Below are 22,033 nucleotides of genomic sequence, written 5' to 3'. Positions count from 1 at the left end.
TTGCAACTGGGAAGACCATAGCCTTGACTATACGCACTTTTGTTGGCAGGGTGATGTCTCTGCTTTTTAGTGTGCAGATTTGCCATTGCTTTCCTTCCCAGGAGCAAACGTCTTTTAATTTCTTGGCTACAGTCCCCATCTGTGGTGATCTTTTATAATATGATGTAAAAGGTTGATCATTTTTGGAACATGGTCCATATAGAACAGTGATGGCGAACCTTTTAGAGACTGAGTGCCCAAACTGCAACCCAAAACCCACATGTATCATTGGGTGCCGGTGGGTGTGGCCAATTGGGTGTACGTGGCCCATTGGGTGCATGTGGCCCATTGGGTGGGAGTGGCTGCGGTGATAAAGACAGACTGGGTGGGACTAAAAAGTTCAATCAATCAATTCCAACTTTGCGAGATCTTTTTTCTTCCTGCAAGAAGTTGAAATTGATTGATTGAACCTTTTTTTTTGCACATGGCAGTGGAGCCCTAAAGCAAAAAGGCTTTATAAAACCCAGCTGAAGGCCTAGCACTGGGGCAACGGCGCATGTGCCCATAGAGAGGGCTCTACGTGCCACCTGTGGCACGTGTGCCATGGGTTCGCCACCACGGATATAAACAACAACAAAACAAAAACAAAAACAAGAACAAATGTAAATATATAAGAACTATTACCTAAGCAAAAGTTTCTGAAACATTTTAAAGTCCAGAACAACAAGGTTACATTGTTGTAACCTTGGTGGAGTAGTGGGCTAATGCCTCCTTAAGTAACCCCAGCTGCCTGCAATTAGTGCAGGTTCGCATCCCACCAGGCTCAAGGTTGACTCAGCCTTCCATCCTTCCGAGGTAGGTAAAATGAGGACCCAGATTGCTGGGGGCTATAAGCTGACTTTGTAATAATGCCGCTTGGGGGGGAAAGCCCTAATAAGCAGGCATATACATAGAATGAAGGCTGTTGCTAAGCACATTGGTTTGTGCTTAAATTGTAAGCTGCCCTGAGTCTTTGGAGAAGGGTGGGATATAAATAGGATTAAAATAAAAAAATAAAAATAAATAAATACATTCAAGCAGTCCTTGTTTCAACTGCTCTAGAGCAGGGAGATCCTTAGTAGGGCACTATGAATGTGTCCTGATAATCCAATTAAAAGTAAATACTTTAATTCTCATAGTTATTTTTAACAGTAAAAATAAGACACCAGATTAAACAAATCTGGAGAAATTTGCAACTATGTATGTATGTATATCTCTTTAAAAGCCTTCATATGTACTTCACATTTTAACAGGGGTGCTGTATTACAATAGGCTTGTCAAGAAGTCCCAACTATTGCAGAATCGTGGAGGTTATGACAAAGTTGAGGGGAAGGTAGTTTACAGTTTAATTTGCAGCTACGGTTTGGTTGAAAAGTGAAGCCGGTGAAGCCATATACACAGACTAACCCATTCCAATCTACAAGGGCTTTTTGAAAGATTCAGCGCATTTATATTGAGACACAAAGGGGCTACCGCTGAATTCAGGTAAGCCTTATACAGCATACCACAAACTTTCGAAGAAACTCCACCGTTGACCATGAGCTACACCCAAAACGTCCACTTTACTACATCATTAGGGTTATAACAGGAAGACCAATATATTCCCGTATCCGTCCTTCTGCCCCCACGTCCCACTAGCGCAGGGTTCTTCAAACTTGGCCCTTTTATGACTTGTGGACTTCAACTCCCAGAATTCCTTAGCCAGGCACGCTGGCTGAGGAATTCTGGGAGTTGAAGTCCACAAGTCATAAAAGGGCCAGGTTTGAAGACCCCTGCACTAGCGTTTTCCTTGCAGAGCCACTAAAACCAGTTCTCCTTACTGAAGGAAAGGAAATCAAATCAAACCCCACTCGTCGGCCCACCCCATCCACGCGATTCAGCCAATAGCCTTTCCCCTCTGAAGCCCGAGACCACCACTTTCGCCTCCATTCATTGGTTTAGCGACCAGCTGCCTCTCCTCTCGCCGAGAGGGCTGGAATGACGTGCCGATTGGCTCCCGCGGTGAGCTGCTCCGGAGCCGATTGGTTGTCGGCGGCGGGCGAAGCAAGCAACGATTCGCTGTGGCGCCCGCCCGTGACCTAGGCGGGGCGGGCGGCGGGCGTATTTTGGTGGAGGGGCTCAGCTTGCCAGGTAGGTGAGCGTCGCGCTCGGGGCTTGTGGTGCCGCCGGTGGGGCTTTGTGCTTGGCCAAGGCTGGGCGGGCGAAGGGTGCGCAAGCAGGGGCCTGGGTCCCCTGCAAAGGGTGCCAGGCTCGGGAGAGGCGCGGCGCCTAGGCCGGACGAGTGGGTGGGGGCGGCGCCGGGATTGCTTTCGAGGATAAAGGAAGGAAGCCAGGCAAAAGGGAGGCGCTGCTGCTGTTGCTGCTGCTGCGGCGCCCAGCAACGGGTCTCCTTCGGGCAGCCGAGTGCTGCCCAGACGAGTCCACCCCCCCCCCCCCGATCATGTTGGGGAGGAGGCGGTCTGGCGTTCCCTGCTCGTCCGGCGTCCCTGGGCCGGCCGCTCTCCTGCCTCCTCCGCTGGCCGGTCGTCCCCGTTCCTCGACCAGGTCACTTTCGGAAGTGAGGTGATAGGAACGGGGGGCTTGGGACTCTCGGCTTTCGACTTTCACGGGGTTTCCAAGCTCCCTCGCCGTCTCTTGTCTTTTCTGCTGATCGTCTGGTTTCCCTGCTCGTCGTCAACCACCATAGCTGGCTTTAGGCACAACACTGACGCTTCAAAGGTGTTGGTGGCAAGATCGTCTGTATAGAAGAGACTCGGGTTCCTTTTCAACTAGTTTGGCCCGCTGGAAGTTAGAAGGTTGGACGAAAGTAGAGCCATCCCTTCTCGTGAAGGTTCTTTTCCATAATTTTTATATACGTAGAATTTGTATATGTAAACGTTGCTGTATTGCTCCAGCAGCTGTTTCACTTGCTAAAGATGTAGTCCAGGGGTCTTCAAACTTGGCCCTTTTATGACTTGTGGACTTCAACTCCCAGAATTCCTCAGCCAGCTTTGCTGGCTGAGGAATTCTGGGAGTTGAAGTCCACAAGTCATAAAAGGGCCAAGTTTGAAGACCCCTGATGTAGTCGAAATCTCTTTTTTTGGGGGGGAATACGAAAGAAAAAAAATCCATGTGCGCATTATGAAGTTACACGGACAAGCTGTATTAAATTACCGTACTTTTGCTTGGGTACAATAGTAGAAGCTTGGAATTATTTAAAATTTTCAAGGTTCCCCAAGAGGCCAGTATATATTGAAGGAGGCAGTCTTATTGTTCATATTGCAATACTTATTTATTTATTATTTATTTATGGGACTTATATGCCGCCCTATCTCCCGAAGGACTCAGGGCGGCTCACAACAATAAAACAGCTATAAAAAACAGTAATACAAATATTAAAAAAGAATTAAATTACAAAGCCCCATAATTAATTACTAAAACCAATAAAATTAAATCAATATTAAAAACCCCCATCCTCAGTCCAGGTCGGCCAGTTGGAAAAGATACATCTTTAGGTCGCAACAAAAGGACCAGAGATGGAGCTGATTTCAAAGGGCAGGCGCCCCAACAGAGAAGGCCCTCCCCTGGGGGTCGCCAGCCTAACATTACTTCTAATGGCCTGATGGCCTAACATTACTTCTTAATGGTTGGATTTTATAAATTGGGTGAATAAATGTAGAGTATCAGCTATTAGGTATTATTAGTTATCCATGGAGCTTTATGCAGTTGGTATTGCTACAAAAATGAGGGTGAGGTGGGAGAAGGAAGAGGGATGCTGCTTTAAACTGTGTGGGTCCTCAAATGTGTTTTCTGGGTATGTACTGCAGCTGTGTAGTCAAACATCTGATCCCTGAAAAAGCAGCTGCATGACCCTACATGACATTGTCATTAATATAACAGTCACTTAATTATTAAGATATATTTTATTTCAGTAATAAACATTTTTTATTTATTAGAGTTTGGAGGAATAAATGTTGAATCTTGTACTGGCTTCATGAAAAAGTATAGAAAAATCTTTACTGCATGAGATTAGAGTCAATTGATTAGTAAATATTATGTTGTAAAAACTTTCAGGTCAATCCCTAGCAACTTTATGAAGTCTAGCAGAATTGATGTCTGAGACTCCATCAATGAATACAACATTGAACTAAATGGGATGATTGTTGATTGGAGCTGATTGGATATCTTCATACATTTTAATTTTTGGAATTATCTTTGCACAACACATAAGAATCTTAGAAGAAAACCATAATGTAAAAAGTGGGCTTTTGCTGCCAATTTTATTTAAGGTGTCATCCCTTATAATCAGCTTGAGGGGTAAAAAGATTTCCTAGATTATAGAAATATGTTTGTACATCATAACCTTAAATTATTGAATTATGCAAACTTGTATGTGTAGATCCAGCTGTATAATCATATGGGAATAGAATTAAGAATTAAAACAGAATATCACAATGTAAGGGATTTTCTCCTTTTTAAACACATTTCTTTTCCTTATCTTAAAACTTTCTCAAAATATTTTACAAAATTTATTCCCATTTGTTTTGTATATTCATATGCATTTTAATGGTATCTCTTTCCATGGCTGCAGGGGTATATGTGCATAACTTTAACTTGTTCTGCTTTCCAAGGTAGTCCTTGGTTAACCACCACTTGTTCAGCAACAGTTCAAAGTTATGATTAAGCTGAACATGTGGTTATGATTGATGACATCATGATCTGGACTCTTGGGAACTGGCTCACAATTACAGCGGTTCAGCAATCAAGTGATCACAATTTGCAATCTGCCCTGCTAGCTTCACACAAGCAAAGTCAATGGGGAAGCTAGCAGAGAAGATTGCAAGTTACTTGAATAAGTTTGCCCTACCTGTGAACCTTTTCCAAGCCTCTCTTCACTTTTGCTGTACTTCCCCAGTCACTTGCACATCAGAAAGAGCACCACTGCACCTCCCTGGTGACCCATGAACCCCTTGTCATCTCTCCCATCTGGCAGCAGCCACTCCAAGCCCCACTGTCCCTGTGCCATTCTAAATAGGCAGAGGATAGAATTGCTTCCTGAATTTTATATGCTCAGTAATTAAGGTGATAATTACTGCTGTATAGTGAGAAATCATGCATTTTAATTTACTTTGTTTAGCAACAGAATTTATATTCTGGTTTCAAATCTTTAGGGAAAATGTAGTTTTAGATCAATGTCAACCTATCCAAAAAATCTGGAAGACAGACCAGGGCAGGCAACAATTCATGGAAAGTGAAAGACCTTTTTTTGCCTGAGAGCATGATTTCAAGAAGAGAACACATTGATTTAAATGTATAACTGTTAGATCAGTGAACAACTAATTTCAATTTAATCTTTTTAATGAATGAGTCCTGAGAATTGCCACCTATGCTTTTGTCTAAATTAAAATGATAATTTAATAACTGAAGACCCTTTTGTAAGTTAGCTTAGTGCCTTCCAAAATACTTCCCTATTGTATGTTAAGTCATAATACAGTTGTTTGGAATCTGAGAAAATGTGTTTTAAGAACCATTTAGTCTTAATATCAAGGGTGGGTTACAAGCTGTATTAAGTCACAGTGTTTGTAATTGGTTGAATAAACCATTGCAATTGGACTGATAGCATTTCAATAAATTATACATGATAATATACAAATTTCAGCCTAATATATGTAACTTTCATGATATCAGTTCGTCTCAGTGCTTTAGTGAATACACAATTATAGGAATATATCAAAGCAAACCATTTTCTTTCAAGTAAGTAAAAATATTCACAGACACTTGTATTGGCTCTTGTTACTCTTAATTATGTAATATACAACACTTAAATCTCTTGGGTAGTTTAGAAAGCCAAGCCAGGAGAAGAACACACATTTTTCTGAGTGCATCTTCTCTTCCCAGTTTAGCATTAAGTTGTTTGAGGCTATACTCAGTTTTCTTGCTGGAAATTATTGGTTAAGACAAAATGAGAAAATTAGCTATTTAGAGACATTGTTAACCAAATACTTCTTGATTTTAATTATAGATTAGACACCACATAATGCTTTGGGTCACTTTTTCAGAGATTTCCTTACCTAAATAGTAACCAGAGGCAGGCAAAAAAAATATCAAGGGAAATGGGAGCAACTTCTGATCTCCTGTTGGCATTCCCACTTAATTTCCTTGTGGAAAACTGTCAGTGAGTGGCAGAAATTTTCTTTCTTCCCTTCTCTCATTTTCCTTCTGTTCCCAACAGGGAGATATCTGGCTGCTGTTAAGTGGGAGAAGGGAGTGAGGGATTGTACTAATGGCTGGGAACATTGAAAATGAAAATTATGTGACTACAGCAGCACGGTATGGCACTGAAGCAGCAGCTGCTGCAACTTTCCCAAATGTTATTCCCTCCATAGAAATGGATTCCAGCATTTTGTAAATAGTCCATGTGAAGTACATTGGTTGAAACTGGCAGAAGGCTCCATTTCTCAAGTGCCCCATTCCAGGCATATGGAGCTTGCAAACTCTGTATGCCTGAAATGGGGTGCTTGAAAAATGGAGCCTTCTCTGTTGGGATAAAAAAAAAATGGCACCTATGGAGTGCTTCCAAACATGGGGACTGGCTGTGTTTGGAAGCACTCTATAGGAGCTAAAAGACTATCCCAATGGAGATCTGGCAGAGACTGCAAGCTCTGTATGCCGGGAATGAGGCGCTTGAGAAACGGAGCCTTCTGCCAGATCTCCATTGGGATAAAAAAATGTTTCCGCACCTATGGAGTGCTTCCAAATACAGGGACTGGCTGCGTTTGAAAGTGCTCTACGGGAGCTAAAACACTATCCCAATGGAGATCTGGCAGAAGACTGCAAACTCTCTATGCCTGGAATGGGGTGCTTGGGAAACACAGCATTCCTTTCTGTGCAGTCACCCAGGGTGCTTCAAAATGCAGGGAATCCCTGAGTTTTGAATAGCCCCACCAGAGCACAAACACACCACAATCCACAATGCCAAACCCTAAACCCCACCATACCCCAGGGCAGCCACAATGCCAAATCCTAACGCCCACCCCAGGGCAACTACATTCCTTCCCTAACTTCCTTTCCAGCTCTGTTCTCCGTATGCAGAGCAACAAAAGAAGTTTATGGGACTAAAGAAGATCAATCTGACCTTTCAACTTCTCGTGAAAAAAAAAGATCTCGCAAAGTTGGAATGTCTGGTTGAACTTTTTTTTTTTTACCGGTAGTCCCACAAGCTTCTTTTGTTGCCCTGCATGCAGTGGCGGAGAACAGACCTGGAAAGGAGGTTAGTGAAGGGAGGTTTTAGGAAAGCGAGGGGAGACGGGGAAGGATCTGCTCTGGCCTCCGCTGCCTAACTCCACCAGTATCAGGGCTCAGAGGCTTGTTTTCACCAGGAAAAACCCCATTTCCCAAGCCCCTTTCTGGCAAAAACGGAGCCAAAGCGCGCCTCTTGTTGAGAGCAATCCTGTGAAAAGGATGACAAAGGACAGCACAGGATTTCTGAAAATGAAATCCTTAAAGTGTGGAATTCTCTTCCAAATAATTTTAAGTCAGTGAAAGCACTTGGGATTGCTTTCCTTACTTTGTTTGGATCATCTTATGCTGTGAACAGCTGTTTTCAGGTTTGAATTATATCAAATCTGACACCAGAAATAGACTAACAGATGACCTGAGTGTTGCATGTGTTGCCCTCAAACTTAACAAAGTATGAGCCAAGGTTGTACAAATTATCAGCAGGCATACAACATCAAAAATCACATTAATTGTTCAAAAGCATGCCAAATGCAAACTTTTACCTTTCAATAAAAGTTGTTTGTATCATTGAAAGCTTTGTTATTGTGTTTTTCTTTTAAGACAAAATATGTTAATATGTGAGTTGTTTTTTCTAAACTAAAACCTCAGTATTCAGGTTAAATTGCTGTGTTGGAAATTTGCAATAAATAAGTGGGGTTTGGGTTGCAGTTTGGGCACTTGGTTTCTAAAAGGCACTCGGTTTCTAAAAGGTTTGCCATCACTGCTCTAGACTGTTTAGGCTATGAAAGTTAACACTACACTATATATATGGAAAGCAGGGGATTACTAATTCAAATCTTTCAGTATGGACATAATGGGATCCTGGTATGAGCACTGAAAGGGACGTGGTGGCTCAGTGGGTTAGGACGCTGAGCTTGTCGATCAGAAGGTCGGCAGTTTGGTGGGTCGAATCTCGAGTGCCGTGTAACAGAGTGAGCACCTGTTACTCGTCCCAGCTTCTGCCAACCTAGCAGTTCGAAAGCACATTAAAATGCAAGTAGAAAAATAGGGACCACTACGGTGGGAAGGTAACAGCATTCCGTGCGCCTTTGGCGTCTAGTCATGCCAGCCACATGACCACGGAGATGTCCTCGGACAAGCGCTTTGAAACGGAGATAAGCACTGGCCCCTAGAGTTGGAAACGACTAGCACGCATGTGCGGGGGAACCTTTACCTTTATGAGCACTGAATAACAACCTATCTGCTACATTTTCATCAACTCAGATTACCTCAAAAGCTGGAAACTGTAAAGCTGCAACAGTGAAATTGCAAAGCCTGGGCTACTAATATGCAAATTGACCAACTTAAGAATAATTGCAGTTGATGTGCAACTTGCATCTTGTACTCACTTGCTTTATAGGACTTTTATAGGGTTTTTAGAATGAGATTCTTATTAAGTTGACACTGGTGTAAGGGATTGCATGGTACTGATTTTTTTTTCTAGTGAGAAGGGAGCACACAAATTATTGTTAAATAACAATGAAAATATATTCTTGGCCATAGTTGCTCCTAAGAACCTAACAGACAAAATTAAAGAGCATTTCTGGGCTTCAGACTTGGTCATTCAAACAGAATACAGTTCCACCAGTCCCATATATTGTCTAGATTTGATTTCAGCCTTCCCCCCCCCCTTATCTAACCATTACTGAATCTAGATGTATTCAAGAGAACTGAAAGCTTCCTTAGAATTCAATATCACAGATTATTATTATTTGTTAAATTTATTTGCCACCTGTCTAACTGTGGGGCTACTTTAGGTGGCCTACAGCAATAAAAAGGAAGAAATGAAGAGTGTAAAGTGAAACAATAGAACAATAAAACAATGTAAAGGAACACAGTGAATACATCAATATGATAAAAGATCGTTAGGTAGATGAATAGAATTATTATTAGCAAATTGGTAGGATTCTTGTAATTAAGTAAATGTGTAGATAGAAACTCAACAAAGTAATAAGGAAAATTTGGCTAATTGAGCCCATTGCTTTCTACCAAATCATTCAAAGGTGAGCTCAGAGGATGGGGTAAATTCCATTTTGCAAGGTAGAATCATTTTCTATTGTCCTTTAGATTTGATTCTCTTTGATGACTATCAAGGAAGATTATTGAGAACTAGAATGCTCTACCATCTCTTGTAGAAGGCTAGAGGTAGTAGTGAACATTCTTGTCCTTTTGTCTTCCAGGCTTCTGTCCTTGGACAAAAAAATAAATCAATTATCTTTCCTCATTAATGGTCTGCTTTTCTTTCTAAATAAAGAGCTTAAATATTTTTTTAAATACTTTCTGATATAATAAGTCTGTTCAGAGATAAGGTTATATTGATTGCATATGACTGCAACCATGCAATTTTTTTTGGCAGCTCGTTGAAACTATTCAAAGCTAAGCCAATAGCTCAACTTCTTTATAGTGCCCAGCTGGGCCCCTTTTCCAACTTTGCACTATTAGAATGTGTTAATTCCAAATTTTGAAGGTCAGCCCTTCAAGTTCCAAGAGTTGAGGCCAGAGTTTAAATGTTCATACTGAACTTTCACTCTGGCACAGTGTCATGCTCTCCCATCAATTGTTCTTGAAGGCAAATACGGGAAAATTCCCTACAGATGTCTCTGTAGTAGTACAAGCACTGGAGGAGCACAGGCTCTGTTGTTTCTATATGCCCAGAGTATATAGAATACAGAATATATATAATTTTTTGACTTTCATGTATTTTATTGTTTTAGCTTTTAAAAATATTACCTGTTTATATTCTTCGCCTCCATGCTGGTCTATTACTCTAACAAAAGTTTAGTTTATTCTTACCTTTCTGTTGTCATTTAGTGTTGTCTAGGTCAGGGGTCGGCAACCTAAAAAAGGAAAAGAGCCACTGGGAACCGGTTCCATCACAAATTTAAAAAAGTGGGAGCCGCGTGCGTGTGTCTATGCATGCGCATGCGCAGACTCACGCGGTTGCCATTTTTTAAAAAAGTGAGATGAAACCGGTTACCGGTTGCCCGACGGCGACGGCCCGTCTGCAAAGCTGCCGCTTTCAGCAGATTTGCAGACGGGCCGCAGCAGCTTCCTCAAAGAGCGGCACCTCTTTGGGGAGGTGCGCGTGCACCTCCGGTCGTTCGGAGAGGTGCGTGCGCACCTCTCAGAATGGGCAGGGGCGCTGCTCTTTGAGGAAGCTGTAGCGGCCCGAAAGCGGCAGCTTCGGAGACGGGCCGCGACAGCTTCCTCAAAGAGCGGCACCTCTGCCCGTTCGCTCGGAGGTACGCGCGCACCTCTCCAAAGGTTTGGGGTGGTGCGTGCGCACCTCCGCCCACTCGGGGAGGTGCGCGCGCACCTCTCCAAATGGGCGGTGCCACTCTCCATTTGGAGAGGTGCGTGCGCACCACTGCCCGTTCAAAGAGGTGCGCGCTCACCGGGTGGCTGGGAGCCGCAGGAGACGGTTCAAAGAGCCGCTTGCGGCTCCGGAGCCGCGGGTTGCTGACCCGTGGTCTAGGTGTAATATTTTTAAGGAAATTTGTCTTACGACTTTTTGTTTGCTTGTTATTCGTTTATTATATGAAAAATTATTCAACAAATAAGCCTTCAATCTTTTCAGAGACTTTGGAACATTCCACTTGAAATCTTTCCTATTGTTCTTTTTAAAGGAGAAAAGTAGGCGAATTAGTTAACTGGTACAAACCAGTATGTATGTATCCAGAAATAAATCCTACTGAGTACATTGGGGCTTATTTATTAAATACTTATTGGTTAGATTTGTATCTTCAAAACTTTTTCCCTTTAGCAACCAGTCTTTGAATATCTGTTATTTCAGAATAATAGTCTTTGGTGTGTCATGTTATTCCATTCAAAATAAAGCATTTTATTTCAGTTTTTATTTCCCCAGACTTACATTAATAATTCTTCCAGGTGACTTTCAACTCTAGAGTAGCAGGGAAGAAATTCAAAGTTATCTCCCTTCCCTTTCATGTCCAAACAGATGATCTGACATTGTTCACCCAAATGTAATTATTAGATGTCTGTATTTCCTGGCATAAAAAAGTCTGTGAATAAGAACAAAGAAATTAGTTGGAATACGGTAATTCTAGCAAGAGGAGCGGGGGAAAAAATTTCAGAAATTGTAATTCTCTCTTCCTCTTCTTTACTATTTTGTAAACTTCTAAATCTGCTGGTAAAAATGCCAAATCCTGTCTGAACATCTGGTTAACTGTGTGACCAACCATAATAATAAGAAAATGTTACTTTCAGCATTATTTTAGTATGTACATTTAGCAATAAGAGCTGTTTCATTAGAGAGTAATTAGAGTGTTTTGTTCGGTTTTATTTTCTTTATGTATGACAAAACTGTATTTTTGGAATTCATATCTATGGCTATATACTTATATATACTTGAGAATAAATAATATTGAAAACAACGATATTTACTTTTGAATAAACTACATGTTTATATTTTTATTTATTTAATTTTATTCTTTACCTTTATTCTCAGGTGTTAATCTAAACAGATAAAAATATCCCCTGTGCTTATATACCTCAAGTGTTCTGCTGTGCAGAGAATCTTACAAGTAACCTTGTCAACATTAATGAGCAAAATGTTGGAGAAATAAATGTCTTCACTGTCCTAATTTCAGATCACACCCAACTGCTGAAAGTTTTTAAAAAAATCTGGAAAGGTGATCTGTTTTCCCTTGCAGTTGTAAACAGCATTAGTCAGTGCCTCTAAGCACTGCAGTTATTTCATCATGTACATTTAGAGATAAGAGCTGCTTCATTAGATAGTAATTAAAGTGTTTTGTTCAGTTTTATTTTCTTTTTAAGCTTCAGTTTGTAGGTAGATAAATAAGGTACAATTTTGGCTTTTAGTTTACAGTGGAGCTCTTACTCATTTCCTCTTGTAATAGATAAAATGAAGCTACCGAATTAGAGAAGGACACGAGAAATTGAAAGGATAATTTAAACGTAGAGCTAAGTAAAAACTTTTTTTTTTAAAGCTAGAGTTCAGGAGATTTAGCTAGAATAAATCCTGGATTTTTATATATTTTTACTGGCCACTAGGGATGATTAAAAGAAAAAAAGTCATATGCAGAATACAATAACCTCTTTAAATGTAAAGGGGAAATAGTTACAATCAGATTTATTTACTTATTTATTAAATTTATTTGCTGCCCATCTCACCATGGGGCTACTCTGGGTGGCTTACAACAGTAAAAATGGAAAAAAAATGATGAAAAATGTATATATAATAAAAGCAAAGCAATAAAACAGTAAACATAATAAAAGAAAAATAATATGAAATTTTAAAAGATGCGCTAAGGGTCATCAGGAAGCGCATGGGGAGGTGAATTCAGCTTATTAGTCCACTAGCCGCCTCTTGTGTGGTACTCCCTTTTTGGATCCCTAGTTAACTGGCAGAGTCAGGTCTTCAAGCCCTTGAAGAATAAAAGGGCAGGGGCAAACCTCACCCCAGGGGCCACAGTGTTCCAGAGGGGTTGGCGCTACAACAGAGAAGGCTTTTCTTCTGAATCCTGCCTGTCAGAGTTCCTTGTCTGACGGGATCCCCAGCAGGCTTCCTCTGCTGGCAGGAGTAGGGTGGGCTTGTCTTAAAGGGGTGAGATGCTTCATCAAGTAATCTGGACCCATGCCATGGAAGGCTTAAGGTCAAAGTCAACACCTTGAACTGCACCCAGAAGCAAACCAGAAGCTAGTATATCTCATAAAACATTGGTGTTGTATGGGCCATTCTAGGGATCCCAAAGATTGCTTGTACTAATTGTAGTTTCCAAATACATTTCAAGAGTAGCCCCTTGTAAAGCACATTACAATAATCCAGATGAGAGATGACTTGGGCTTGAGTGACTGAGTGCAGGGAGTCCTGATCCAGGAAAGTCCGCAGATGGTACACAAATTAAAGATGTGCAAAGGCTGTCCTAGCCACTACCACCAGCTGGTCTTTGATCAGGAGTCCTGGGTCCAGGAGAACCCCTAAGTTGTGAGTTGGGTCTGAATGGGATAGTGCAACCCTGTCCAGAGCTAAAGATGTCAAAGATCTGAGTCTGGAAGCTCCATGCACCCAATGCAATGGAGTGACACCCAAACCCTCTCAGTTTGTAGAAATGGTTACCAGCAACAAATTCCTGGGCATGCATTTAACAAGTAGGCTGGCTTGGTCACTCAGCAGTGAGATACTGGTGAAGTGGGCACAGCAGCACCTGCATTTTTTGCGTCACATGAGAAAAGCACATCTTCCTTCACCTGTCCTTACCACTTTCTACAGAGAGATGATTGAGAGCATCCTGTCATACAGCATCACAGTCTGGTTTGGAAGCATCACTGCTTCAGACAGGAAGGTGGTGCAGAGAGTGGTGAGGATGGGTGAAAAGATTATTTACAGTTCCCTCCCTTCCATCCATGACATAGTATGTAAGCATTGCTTGAGCAGGGTCCGTAAGATTGTTGGGGACACTACTTATCTTCTTCACGACTTGTTTTCCTTGTTACCTTCTGGGAGGAGGCTCTGTGGTAGCAGAACATCCAGATTCAGTCACAGTTTTGTTCCATACAGTATTAACCTTGGGAACTCTTAAGCTTCCTCCTTCTGTAATATATTCAAGATGGACAGTGATTAATATTTTTATGTTACTTATATATAAGGATGTAGGTCTATACATATGTTATATATAGTATGTTTAAATGTATGTTATGTATATGTACTTTGAGAACAAGCAACTAAATTTCATTTTTAATTATGGGTTTTAATTTGTCGTTCTAGATTTGTATTACTGTTTTTAACTGGGCATGGGTTTAATCTTTTTTAATTTTTGTATTGTCTTTTTTATATATGCCCTGTGAACCGCCCTGAGTCCTTACCAAGGAGAAGGGCGGTATACAAATTAAATAAAACTTGAAATAAACTTGAAACTTTAATGTGCGCCATTGTGCCCACAGTTAAAAATGACAATAAAGGTTATCTGTCTGTCTGTCTGTCTGTCTGTCTATCTTCCATCCATCCATCCATCCATCTATCTTGCTAGGGTTCAGTTGTAGCCCATTGGCCCCCATCCAGCTCTACAGTCTCCACACACTGTGAGAGGATAGTAACAGCATCACTTGGATCACTAGTTGCGGAGATACAAGTTGAGTGTCATCAGTATACTTATGATATCTGAACCCATTGTGATTGATGATCTCACCCAGTGGCTTTATTTAGATGTTAGTCAGGAGTGGGCAGAGTATTAAGCCCTGAAACACACCATAAGAGAGCAATCAGGGGCTGGGTCTGTCACTCCATATCAACACTGATTGGGATCAGCCTTGGAGAAAGGAGCCAAACCAGCTGAGAACCATGTCGCTCAGCACAAACTCTGCAGCTGGCCAAAGGGTTACCATGGTCAATGTATTGAAGGCCACTAAGCAGTCAAGGAGAGCCAAGATTGTTCTACCAATATTCTGTTCTAACCAGAGGTCATCCACAAGTGCAACAATGCAATCTCTGTCCTATAGCCAGGCCTGAAACCTGACTTAAATGCAATCTTTTAACAGAATAACCATCACAGAACTCGGTGGAGGTACTGTACCTCCAAGTAAATAGGTTTGAGCTGCATATCCCAACCATTTTTCACAACATACACTCTACAACCTCTCAAGTGAATTCCTAAATCTTGTTGTGACTAGATAAAAAAGCCATTCTTCTCCTAACTCTGTCTCCCCTTTATCTATTAGAAATTTGACATGTTACTTTGAATGATGGGTCAATTTGTAGTAATTCTAAAATGATCATAGTTCATAATATTTGAAGTTATTAGCAATCTATTACTTTCTGAGGTTGATAGTTCAGAAAATATTACCCGTAGATGAGAAAGGGGAAGCAGAAAGAGGAAACTAGGTCTGCATGTTAACTCAGAAAGGGAAAATCAATAGATTCTATGTACTCATCACACATTTGCTTCAATAAGATCATTGTGCTTTCATAATACAAGTCTGTATCTATTCAAGAGTAAGTCTTACTGATTTCATAAAATGCATTGGGTATAGTCTAAGTTTTGATAATACCTATGTATTCAGGAATAATGTATTTGAGATTTATACAAATATGGACACTTGGTATTTTTCTACATGCCATCAGGGTATAATTTTATTTATGCTTTTTACTCTCTTAATGTAGAATTTTAGTGTAATGTTAATGACTTTGCCCTTAAAGAGTAGATCACAAAAGTATTGCCACAGAATTTAATATATTTGTGTCCCATCAAGTCATTGTCAACTGTGACAATCTCAATGTCATCTAGTGATCACACATAGATGAATATTGGATGTTATGTCCCTAACCTGATCTTCCAATGTTGCACCTATTGCTGCTGTAATTGTAATTGCTGTAATTGTAATAATTCACTTTGCTGCTGGTTTTCTCCTTTTTCTCTTTCCTTCCATCTTTCTCAGCACTGTAGGCCTCAACTTACAACCATTCTTTTAGTGCTTTCAAAGTTACAATGGCACTGAAAAAAGTGATTTATGACTGTTTTCCACACTTGGTCATATGACCAAAATTTGAATGCTTGGCACATTTATGACAGTTCTAGTGTTCCAGGGTCAAGTGACCACCTTTTACGACCTTCTGACAATCAGTGGGAAAGCCAGATTCACTTAACAGCTGTCTTACTACCTTAACAACTGCAGTGACTCACTTAACAATTGTGGCAAGAAAAAATGGGACAAAACTCACTTAGCAAATGTTTTGCTTAGCAACATAAATTTTGAACTCAATTGTGGTCGTAGGTCAAGAACTACCTATACATCATACTGTGTATCAGGATCTCATAATATTCAAGACCTGTGACATTGCATGGTTTGTCAAATGGATCATATAACATTTTTTTTTTTGCAGAATTTAATAAAGTAAGAAAATCTGGAAGTGCTAAGTTAGAAACCAGGGGTGTGAACATTGGAAAGGAAAGGCTATCAGAACAATACTTTTTATAAAAGGTATGGTATATTTTGACTTTCTATTATCTATTTTACTTAGAGAATATGATTTTCATTGAAATTTATAGAATGTTTTGTCTAGGGCACATTTACCCACATATGTTTATAAATATGTGGCTTCTCCAGAAAACCTTTTAGAATGTGTCATGACTATCAGTGTTATTTTTAATTTGAGTTCTGTCTTTTTGTTCTGTAAAATCTTTCAGTATTTTTATCACCTCATACATGTATGAATCTTGCTAATAAAGGTATTTACAGCCCACTTACATTCTTTTATGAGCAGCTATTCTGTATAAAACAATAACACATTGTAAATATTGGCATAGTAAGGAATATGATTAATTGCAATTCTGGCATTGTTCTAATCTAAACAATGTAATGCACTTATAATTCAATTATCACTGTTTCTGTGTTCAAATGAAAACAACTGTTAGTCAAATAATTACATTTGATACATATTTGTATAGAGTGTGTGTATCTGTATATAATATTCAGAATTATAATTGATGGTCTTTAATCAGTAATGACATTTAAGAAGAAAGCATCTTTCATAGTAATGTCAATCTGAGACCTATTAACTAAAAATTGTTCATCAAAATAATGTTTGGAACACTAATCTTTAATTCCTTTTTAATCATTGCAATGCAACAATATAATTTTTATGGATTCAGAGCCAAGTTGTTTGGGGCTGACAGGATACTGTTAGAAAAACCATCCAGCACCATGGAATATATAGTATGGTTTAAACCTTTCTCATAACCAGGTGCTTCTATGCAGTATTTTGGAACTACTCAAAACTCAAACCTATTTCAGAATTTTGCAAAAGTCTGAGAACCAGCAGAATTGGAAAGATCAACTTTACAAATAACCATCTTGTCTTTATCAGAAGAATTTTGACCACAGATCTTGCAGTTCCAAGTTCGAATAAAAATATAGGGAGAAGAGCCACCAAAATGAATTTTATTAGATTAGCACAATAAATAGACTGTAGTTTTAATGCAAATAAGTTGCAAGTTTTTGTTTGCATGTAGTTTGGGCTGTCTGGCTTCAAATCAGTTATATGACTTTAATTTTGATCAGCTTTAGGAGCGCAGTGGCTCACATGGTTAGGGTGCTGGTTTGGAGGTTAGCAAGCCCACGTTCGAGACCTGAATCTGCTGCATAGCGAGGTGAGCTCCCATCATTTGCTCCAGCTCCTTGATGAGGACATTAAAAGAGCCCCAAGGGGTGTGCTCCAGGCAACAGTGATGTCACTAGCTAATCCTTTCAATGCAGAGGCACCTTAAAGTGGGTCTCTGACATGAACGAGATGGAGACGGGCTTTTATCTTGGTTTTCATAAGAATATTGTCATTTTGTTGTCATGCTATTTTACAAATATGTTAATATGTTAGGTTTAATTCATTTTACTGGTGGGGGAATTTAGTATTGTAAATCGTCATGAATTGATTGTGCAGTGACACAAATCAGATTCTAAGTTGAGAATTTTTCCCACCACCCATTTAGGAGAACCATAGCACTGCACAAAAAGCTTGCTTTTACCAGTAGATAGTCAGTAGAAAAATCAGAATCAATTCTGTTAATTTTCTAGATCTATAAAGAAATCCAAGCAATTACTGTAAAAGAACTCTTTTAAAAGAAGCATTTCATATAGTTAACTTCATGATATCTTTGCTAAAAATTGTCTTCTGAAAGCTTACAGGCAATTCAAAATATATTTTATGTGTTCAGGTATGGTTGCTTTCTGGAGCACTTCCTGATGCCATCTTATAACAGTGGTTGGGTTAATATATTACACTAAATCAGGCTGGTTTTAGATAGTTCTCAACTTAAGACCACAGTGGAATTGTTGTAAGTTGAAGCTTACAACGACTGGGCTTGATTTTGTTAAGCAAATCATGTGGTCGTTAAGTGAATCCAGTATGTTCAATGGGCATTTTTTTGCCAGAAGCCAACAAAAAAATGCCACTAACCAGCAAAAACAGTTACAAATTATGATAACATGACGATGGAACACTGCAACCATCGTAAATGAGAGCAAGTTGTCAAGTGTCCAACGTGTGATTATGTGACCACAAAGGGGGAGGGGGCTGTGGCAGACATAACTTTGAGGATGGGTCATTTTGTCTGTCATGACTTCAAATTGTTAGTGATGACTTACAAAACCCTACATGGCATGGGTCCGGATTATCTACGGCAACACCTGCGGCTGGCGTCAACTTCCCTCCGTCCAGTGCACTCCCACAGAGAGGGCCTCCTCAGGGTGCCTCCGATCAAAGAATGCCGATTGGTGGCCCCCAGGGGGAGAGCGTTCTCTGTGGGTGCGCCAGACCTATGGAACCGCTTACCGGTCGAGCTCCGGATGGCCCCCGACCTTCGCTCCTTCCGGCGTGATCTCAAAACCTTTTTTGAACAAGCTGGCCTGGTCTGACGGGATGGGGTAGGGTTTTTTATAATTAGTTTTAACTTTTAATATGTATTAATTACTACGGGCATAGTTGTTTAATCACTTTTTAATTTTTGTATCTTGTTTTTTTATTATGTATTGCCCTGTTCACTGCCCTGAGTTTTTCGGGAGAAGGGCGGTATACAAATTAAATTATTAAATTATTAAATTAAATTAAATTATTATTAAGCAACTGTTGTAAGTCAAGGATTACCAGTAATTGGTTAAGCAACAGTTGTTTGTCTATCATTCGCATACAGTACTATTTGGCTCTGCATGATTGCTAAGGAAACTATATTATGTATTAAAATAGCTTGTAAACTAACTACGGAGCCCCTACAATACAAAGATTCTCCACTGTAAAGCCCCTCCAGTCAGATCTGATGATGAAGAAAGAGACTTGATCTTTTATTTCCTGGTTAGTTCACTCGATTGCTTTGTGAATGAAAAAGGGAATGTTTCTCTATTCTCTATAATTGTCCTTAGGTCTTCTTTGGGAATGCTTATGTAACAAAATGCACAGCCAATTTGGTGCTGGACTACAAACAAGGCACTGTGAGTTCTGGGCCTCCCTTAGACATGAAAGCCAGCTGGGTATCTTCAGACCAGTCACTTTCTTTCAATATAAATGTACATACATACATACATACATGACTGTGTGACCAAACATGATAATAGCCCTTTGTTATTATTTTGTTATGTTTACAGATGTACTGGCAAAAATAATTTTTACTAGTGGCCCTTGATAAATCTAGTGCCTTAAGAAAAAAGATGGGGTTTGGAAATGATCTGAAGTATTCTCATGAAGCTTTGCTAAAACTGCAAGATTGGGAGTTACGGCTATTGGAAACTGTGAAGAAATTTATGGCCATGAGAATAAAAAGTGACAAAGAATATGCATCCACTTTACAGAACCTTTGCAGTCAGGTTGATAAAGAGAATACATCACAGTTGGATTATGTCAGTAACGTAGCAAAGGTAAGAAAATGTAATTTAATTTAAATTTAAAGTGAGTAAACTTAAAATCTGATAATGATCTACAAATTTACAAACACTGTGGTAAACACACACAATAATTTTAAGACTGCAATTTTAAGGATACAATTTCTTGGTTTCTGTTGAGTTCTGTACACTTCACCTTGATGTTAAACTACTTAATGGTTTGGGACCTGATTTGTTTTATGTTTGAGAATTTCTTTGTGGATTCTGGGGATAAATCATATAGTTCCGTTCTGAAATTTCTGTTTCAAATAGTCTTTGGTTAACGATAGCAATTAGAGTATCTGTTGCAAATGAGGTGGATGTAAAGTATGATATCTGTTTAGCAACAATAATTCCAGCACTCTTGGTTGCCATCATTAAATCACTGCAGTGGTTAAGCAAAGGTAGCACATTTTGTCATTTATGACTTTCTGCCCAACTTCTCCATTAACTTTGCATTCAAATGTGTAGATCACAATCTTGTGATTGTGGGACAACTGGAGCTCTGAGGACTAGGTATAAGTACCACTCATTAGCACTATTATAAGATTGAACAGTCACTGAAGAAGTGTTTGTTAGTGAGGATCCCTTATCTAGTTTAGGTGTTCCAGTGGGCCTAATTTAGTACAATTTAAATGTTAGCCTCATCAACAACTTGGCAATACTTGGCAATTTTACTTAACATTATAAAAGTGTTAATTTGCTACTTTGCTTTACTTTGAGCCATGCTATTAACATTTTTTGACACAGATAAATTTATTTTTATATTCATAGTTGCAATAATACTCTTTCGTGTGTAAAATCGCTTGAATTAATATCTAAAAAATTGCTAGGTATGGAAACTCACCTAACAAGTTAACGTATGTGAATGGAGAAGACATGGATAATTGCATGTTCCATTTCCACTCTTTGCATATCAGAATGTATGATGCAACATTTGGAAGTAAAGCTTTTGATCATGATCTTAATGTGCAAATATGAGGTAATTGAGATGCATCTAACGAGGTTATACAGATAGTCTTTGTTTAACGATGGCAACGAGGACCAGAATTTCTGTTCCTAAGTGATGCAGTTGTAAAATGTGACAACATGTGACTGCATTGGGTAGCAACAGCAATCCTTGCATTCCCCATTGCCATTGCTAACCAAGGATCTTGGGTCATTAAGTGAAACCCAGGTGGCTTGCATGCAGGCTGGCAGGAGGTAAGTGGCTGCTGCTGGGCAGAAAAGGGTATGCAAATGGTCAGTGAGAATGAGAGTTTCTTTTTCTTTTTAACTGTTTTGGACAGGCAACTTTAAAAATGAATTGGAATTTTCAGATTTTACTTATTATTCTGATCGCTGCTTTTCATATGTGATTTATTTTATGAGCCAAAATTACTTTAAGAAAATAAAACTTAGGGTATTTAGAGAATTCTACTCTAAATAGATATTATACCAATATTATGTAATTGTATTTTTAAAATTGGAATTAACTATTTGTTCTCAGATGTCTCATACTTGCTGTATAAATGTAATCAGTAATTTTGAGAATTGCTTTTTTCCAATGTTTATATAGAATAGTGTTTATGTACATTAAAATATGTTGTCTTTGTGCTCTATATTTGAATTGCTATTTGTACTTGAGTCCTTAAGTATAGTCAGGTATGTTAGTAATCCAACTAACTGTACAGTGATCTCTTCCAATAAATACTTAAATATGTCTTATCTTTGGAAAGTTGACATTCATATATTTGATTTCTAAGCTAATAGTAAATCACTTCTCATCTCTTTTTAAGTCATGGTTGCTCATTGTGCAACAAACAGAGCAGCTTAGCAAGATCATGAAGACACATGCAGAAGACTTGAATGCTGGGCCATTACATAGACTTACTGTGATGATTAAAGACAAACAGCAGATAAAGAAGAGTTATGTAGGTGTTCACCAGCAAATTGAGGCAGAGATGTTCAAGGTATATTTTAAAAGTATATTTTAAATGATTATGCACATTTCATTCATTGAAAATATGTTCGCATTTTTGTCTTTGACTGTCTATTCTTGTTAACTTCTACATTTTAGTTGTAAACAAATATATAAAAGTATGTGGAAAATCTGCACAGAAATAACGGTTCCTTTTCTAAGTTAAAAATGGGAATGGAGTATTACTTCCAAGCAATATTAACATTACTTATAGTAAGTTGCCATTGCAAAACGCAGCATTCTTAAGCTTTATTGCAAGAAAAAAAAGTCAAATTATGTTTTCATCACTTACATTGTTCAGAATGAGAGAATTTATTTTGAGAGAATTTTAATCCCAACCCAGCTCCTTTTACTGTAAGAATATACAGATGGGCCCCTGCTGCAGAGTGTTGTTTCCTAACAAAATCATTGTTG

At 39.3% G+C, this 22,033-nt stretch overlaps 1 protein-coding gene across 2 annotated transcripts in view; it reads left to right on the top strand.

Annotated features, from left to right (window-relative positions):
• The first annotated feature begins 2,093 nt into the window (after positions 1-2,093).
• FER (FER tyrosine kinase) overlaps positions 2,094-22,033 on the top strand; it is a 146,152-nt gene continuing 126,212 nt past the window's right edge. For both annotated transcript variants that reach the window (XR_014491071.1, XM_083351497.1), the window contains exons 1-4: positions 2,094-2,148; positions 16,136-16,233; positions 19,387-19,656; positions 21,438-21,611. Coding sequence is in view for 1 of the 2 variants with exons in the window: in XM_083351497.1 (XP_083207623.1) it covers positions 19,450-19,656; positions 21,438-21,611 (381 nt within the window). In the remaining variant the exon portion in view is untranslated. The remainder of the gene's footprint in view (positions 2,149-16,135; positions 16,234-19,386; positions 19,657-21,437; positions 21,612-22,033) is intronic.

Source organism: Vipera ursinii (genome assembly GCF_947247035.1).
Source record: "Vipera ursinii genome assembly, chromosome: 2".
Taxonomy (NCBI): domain Eukaryota; kingdom Metazoa; phylum Chordata; class Lepidosauria; order Squamata; family Viperidae; genus Vipera; species Vipera ursinii.
Note: the sequence above shows the minus strand (reverse complement) of the source record. Positions and strands in the feature narration are given on the sequence as shown.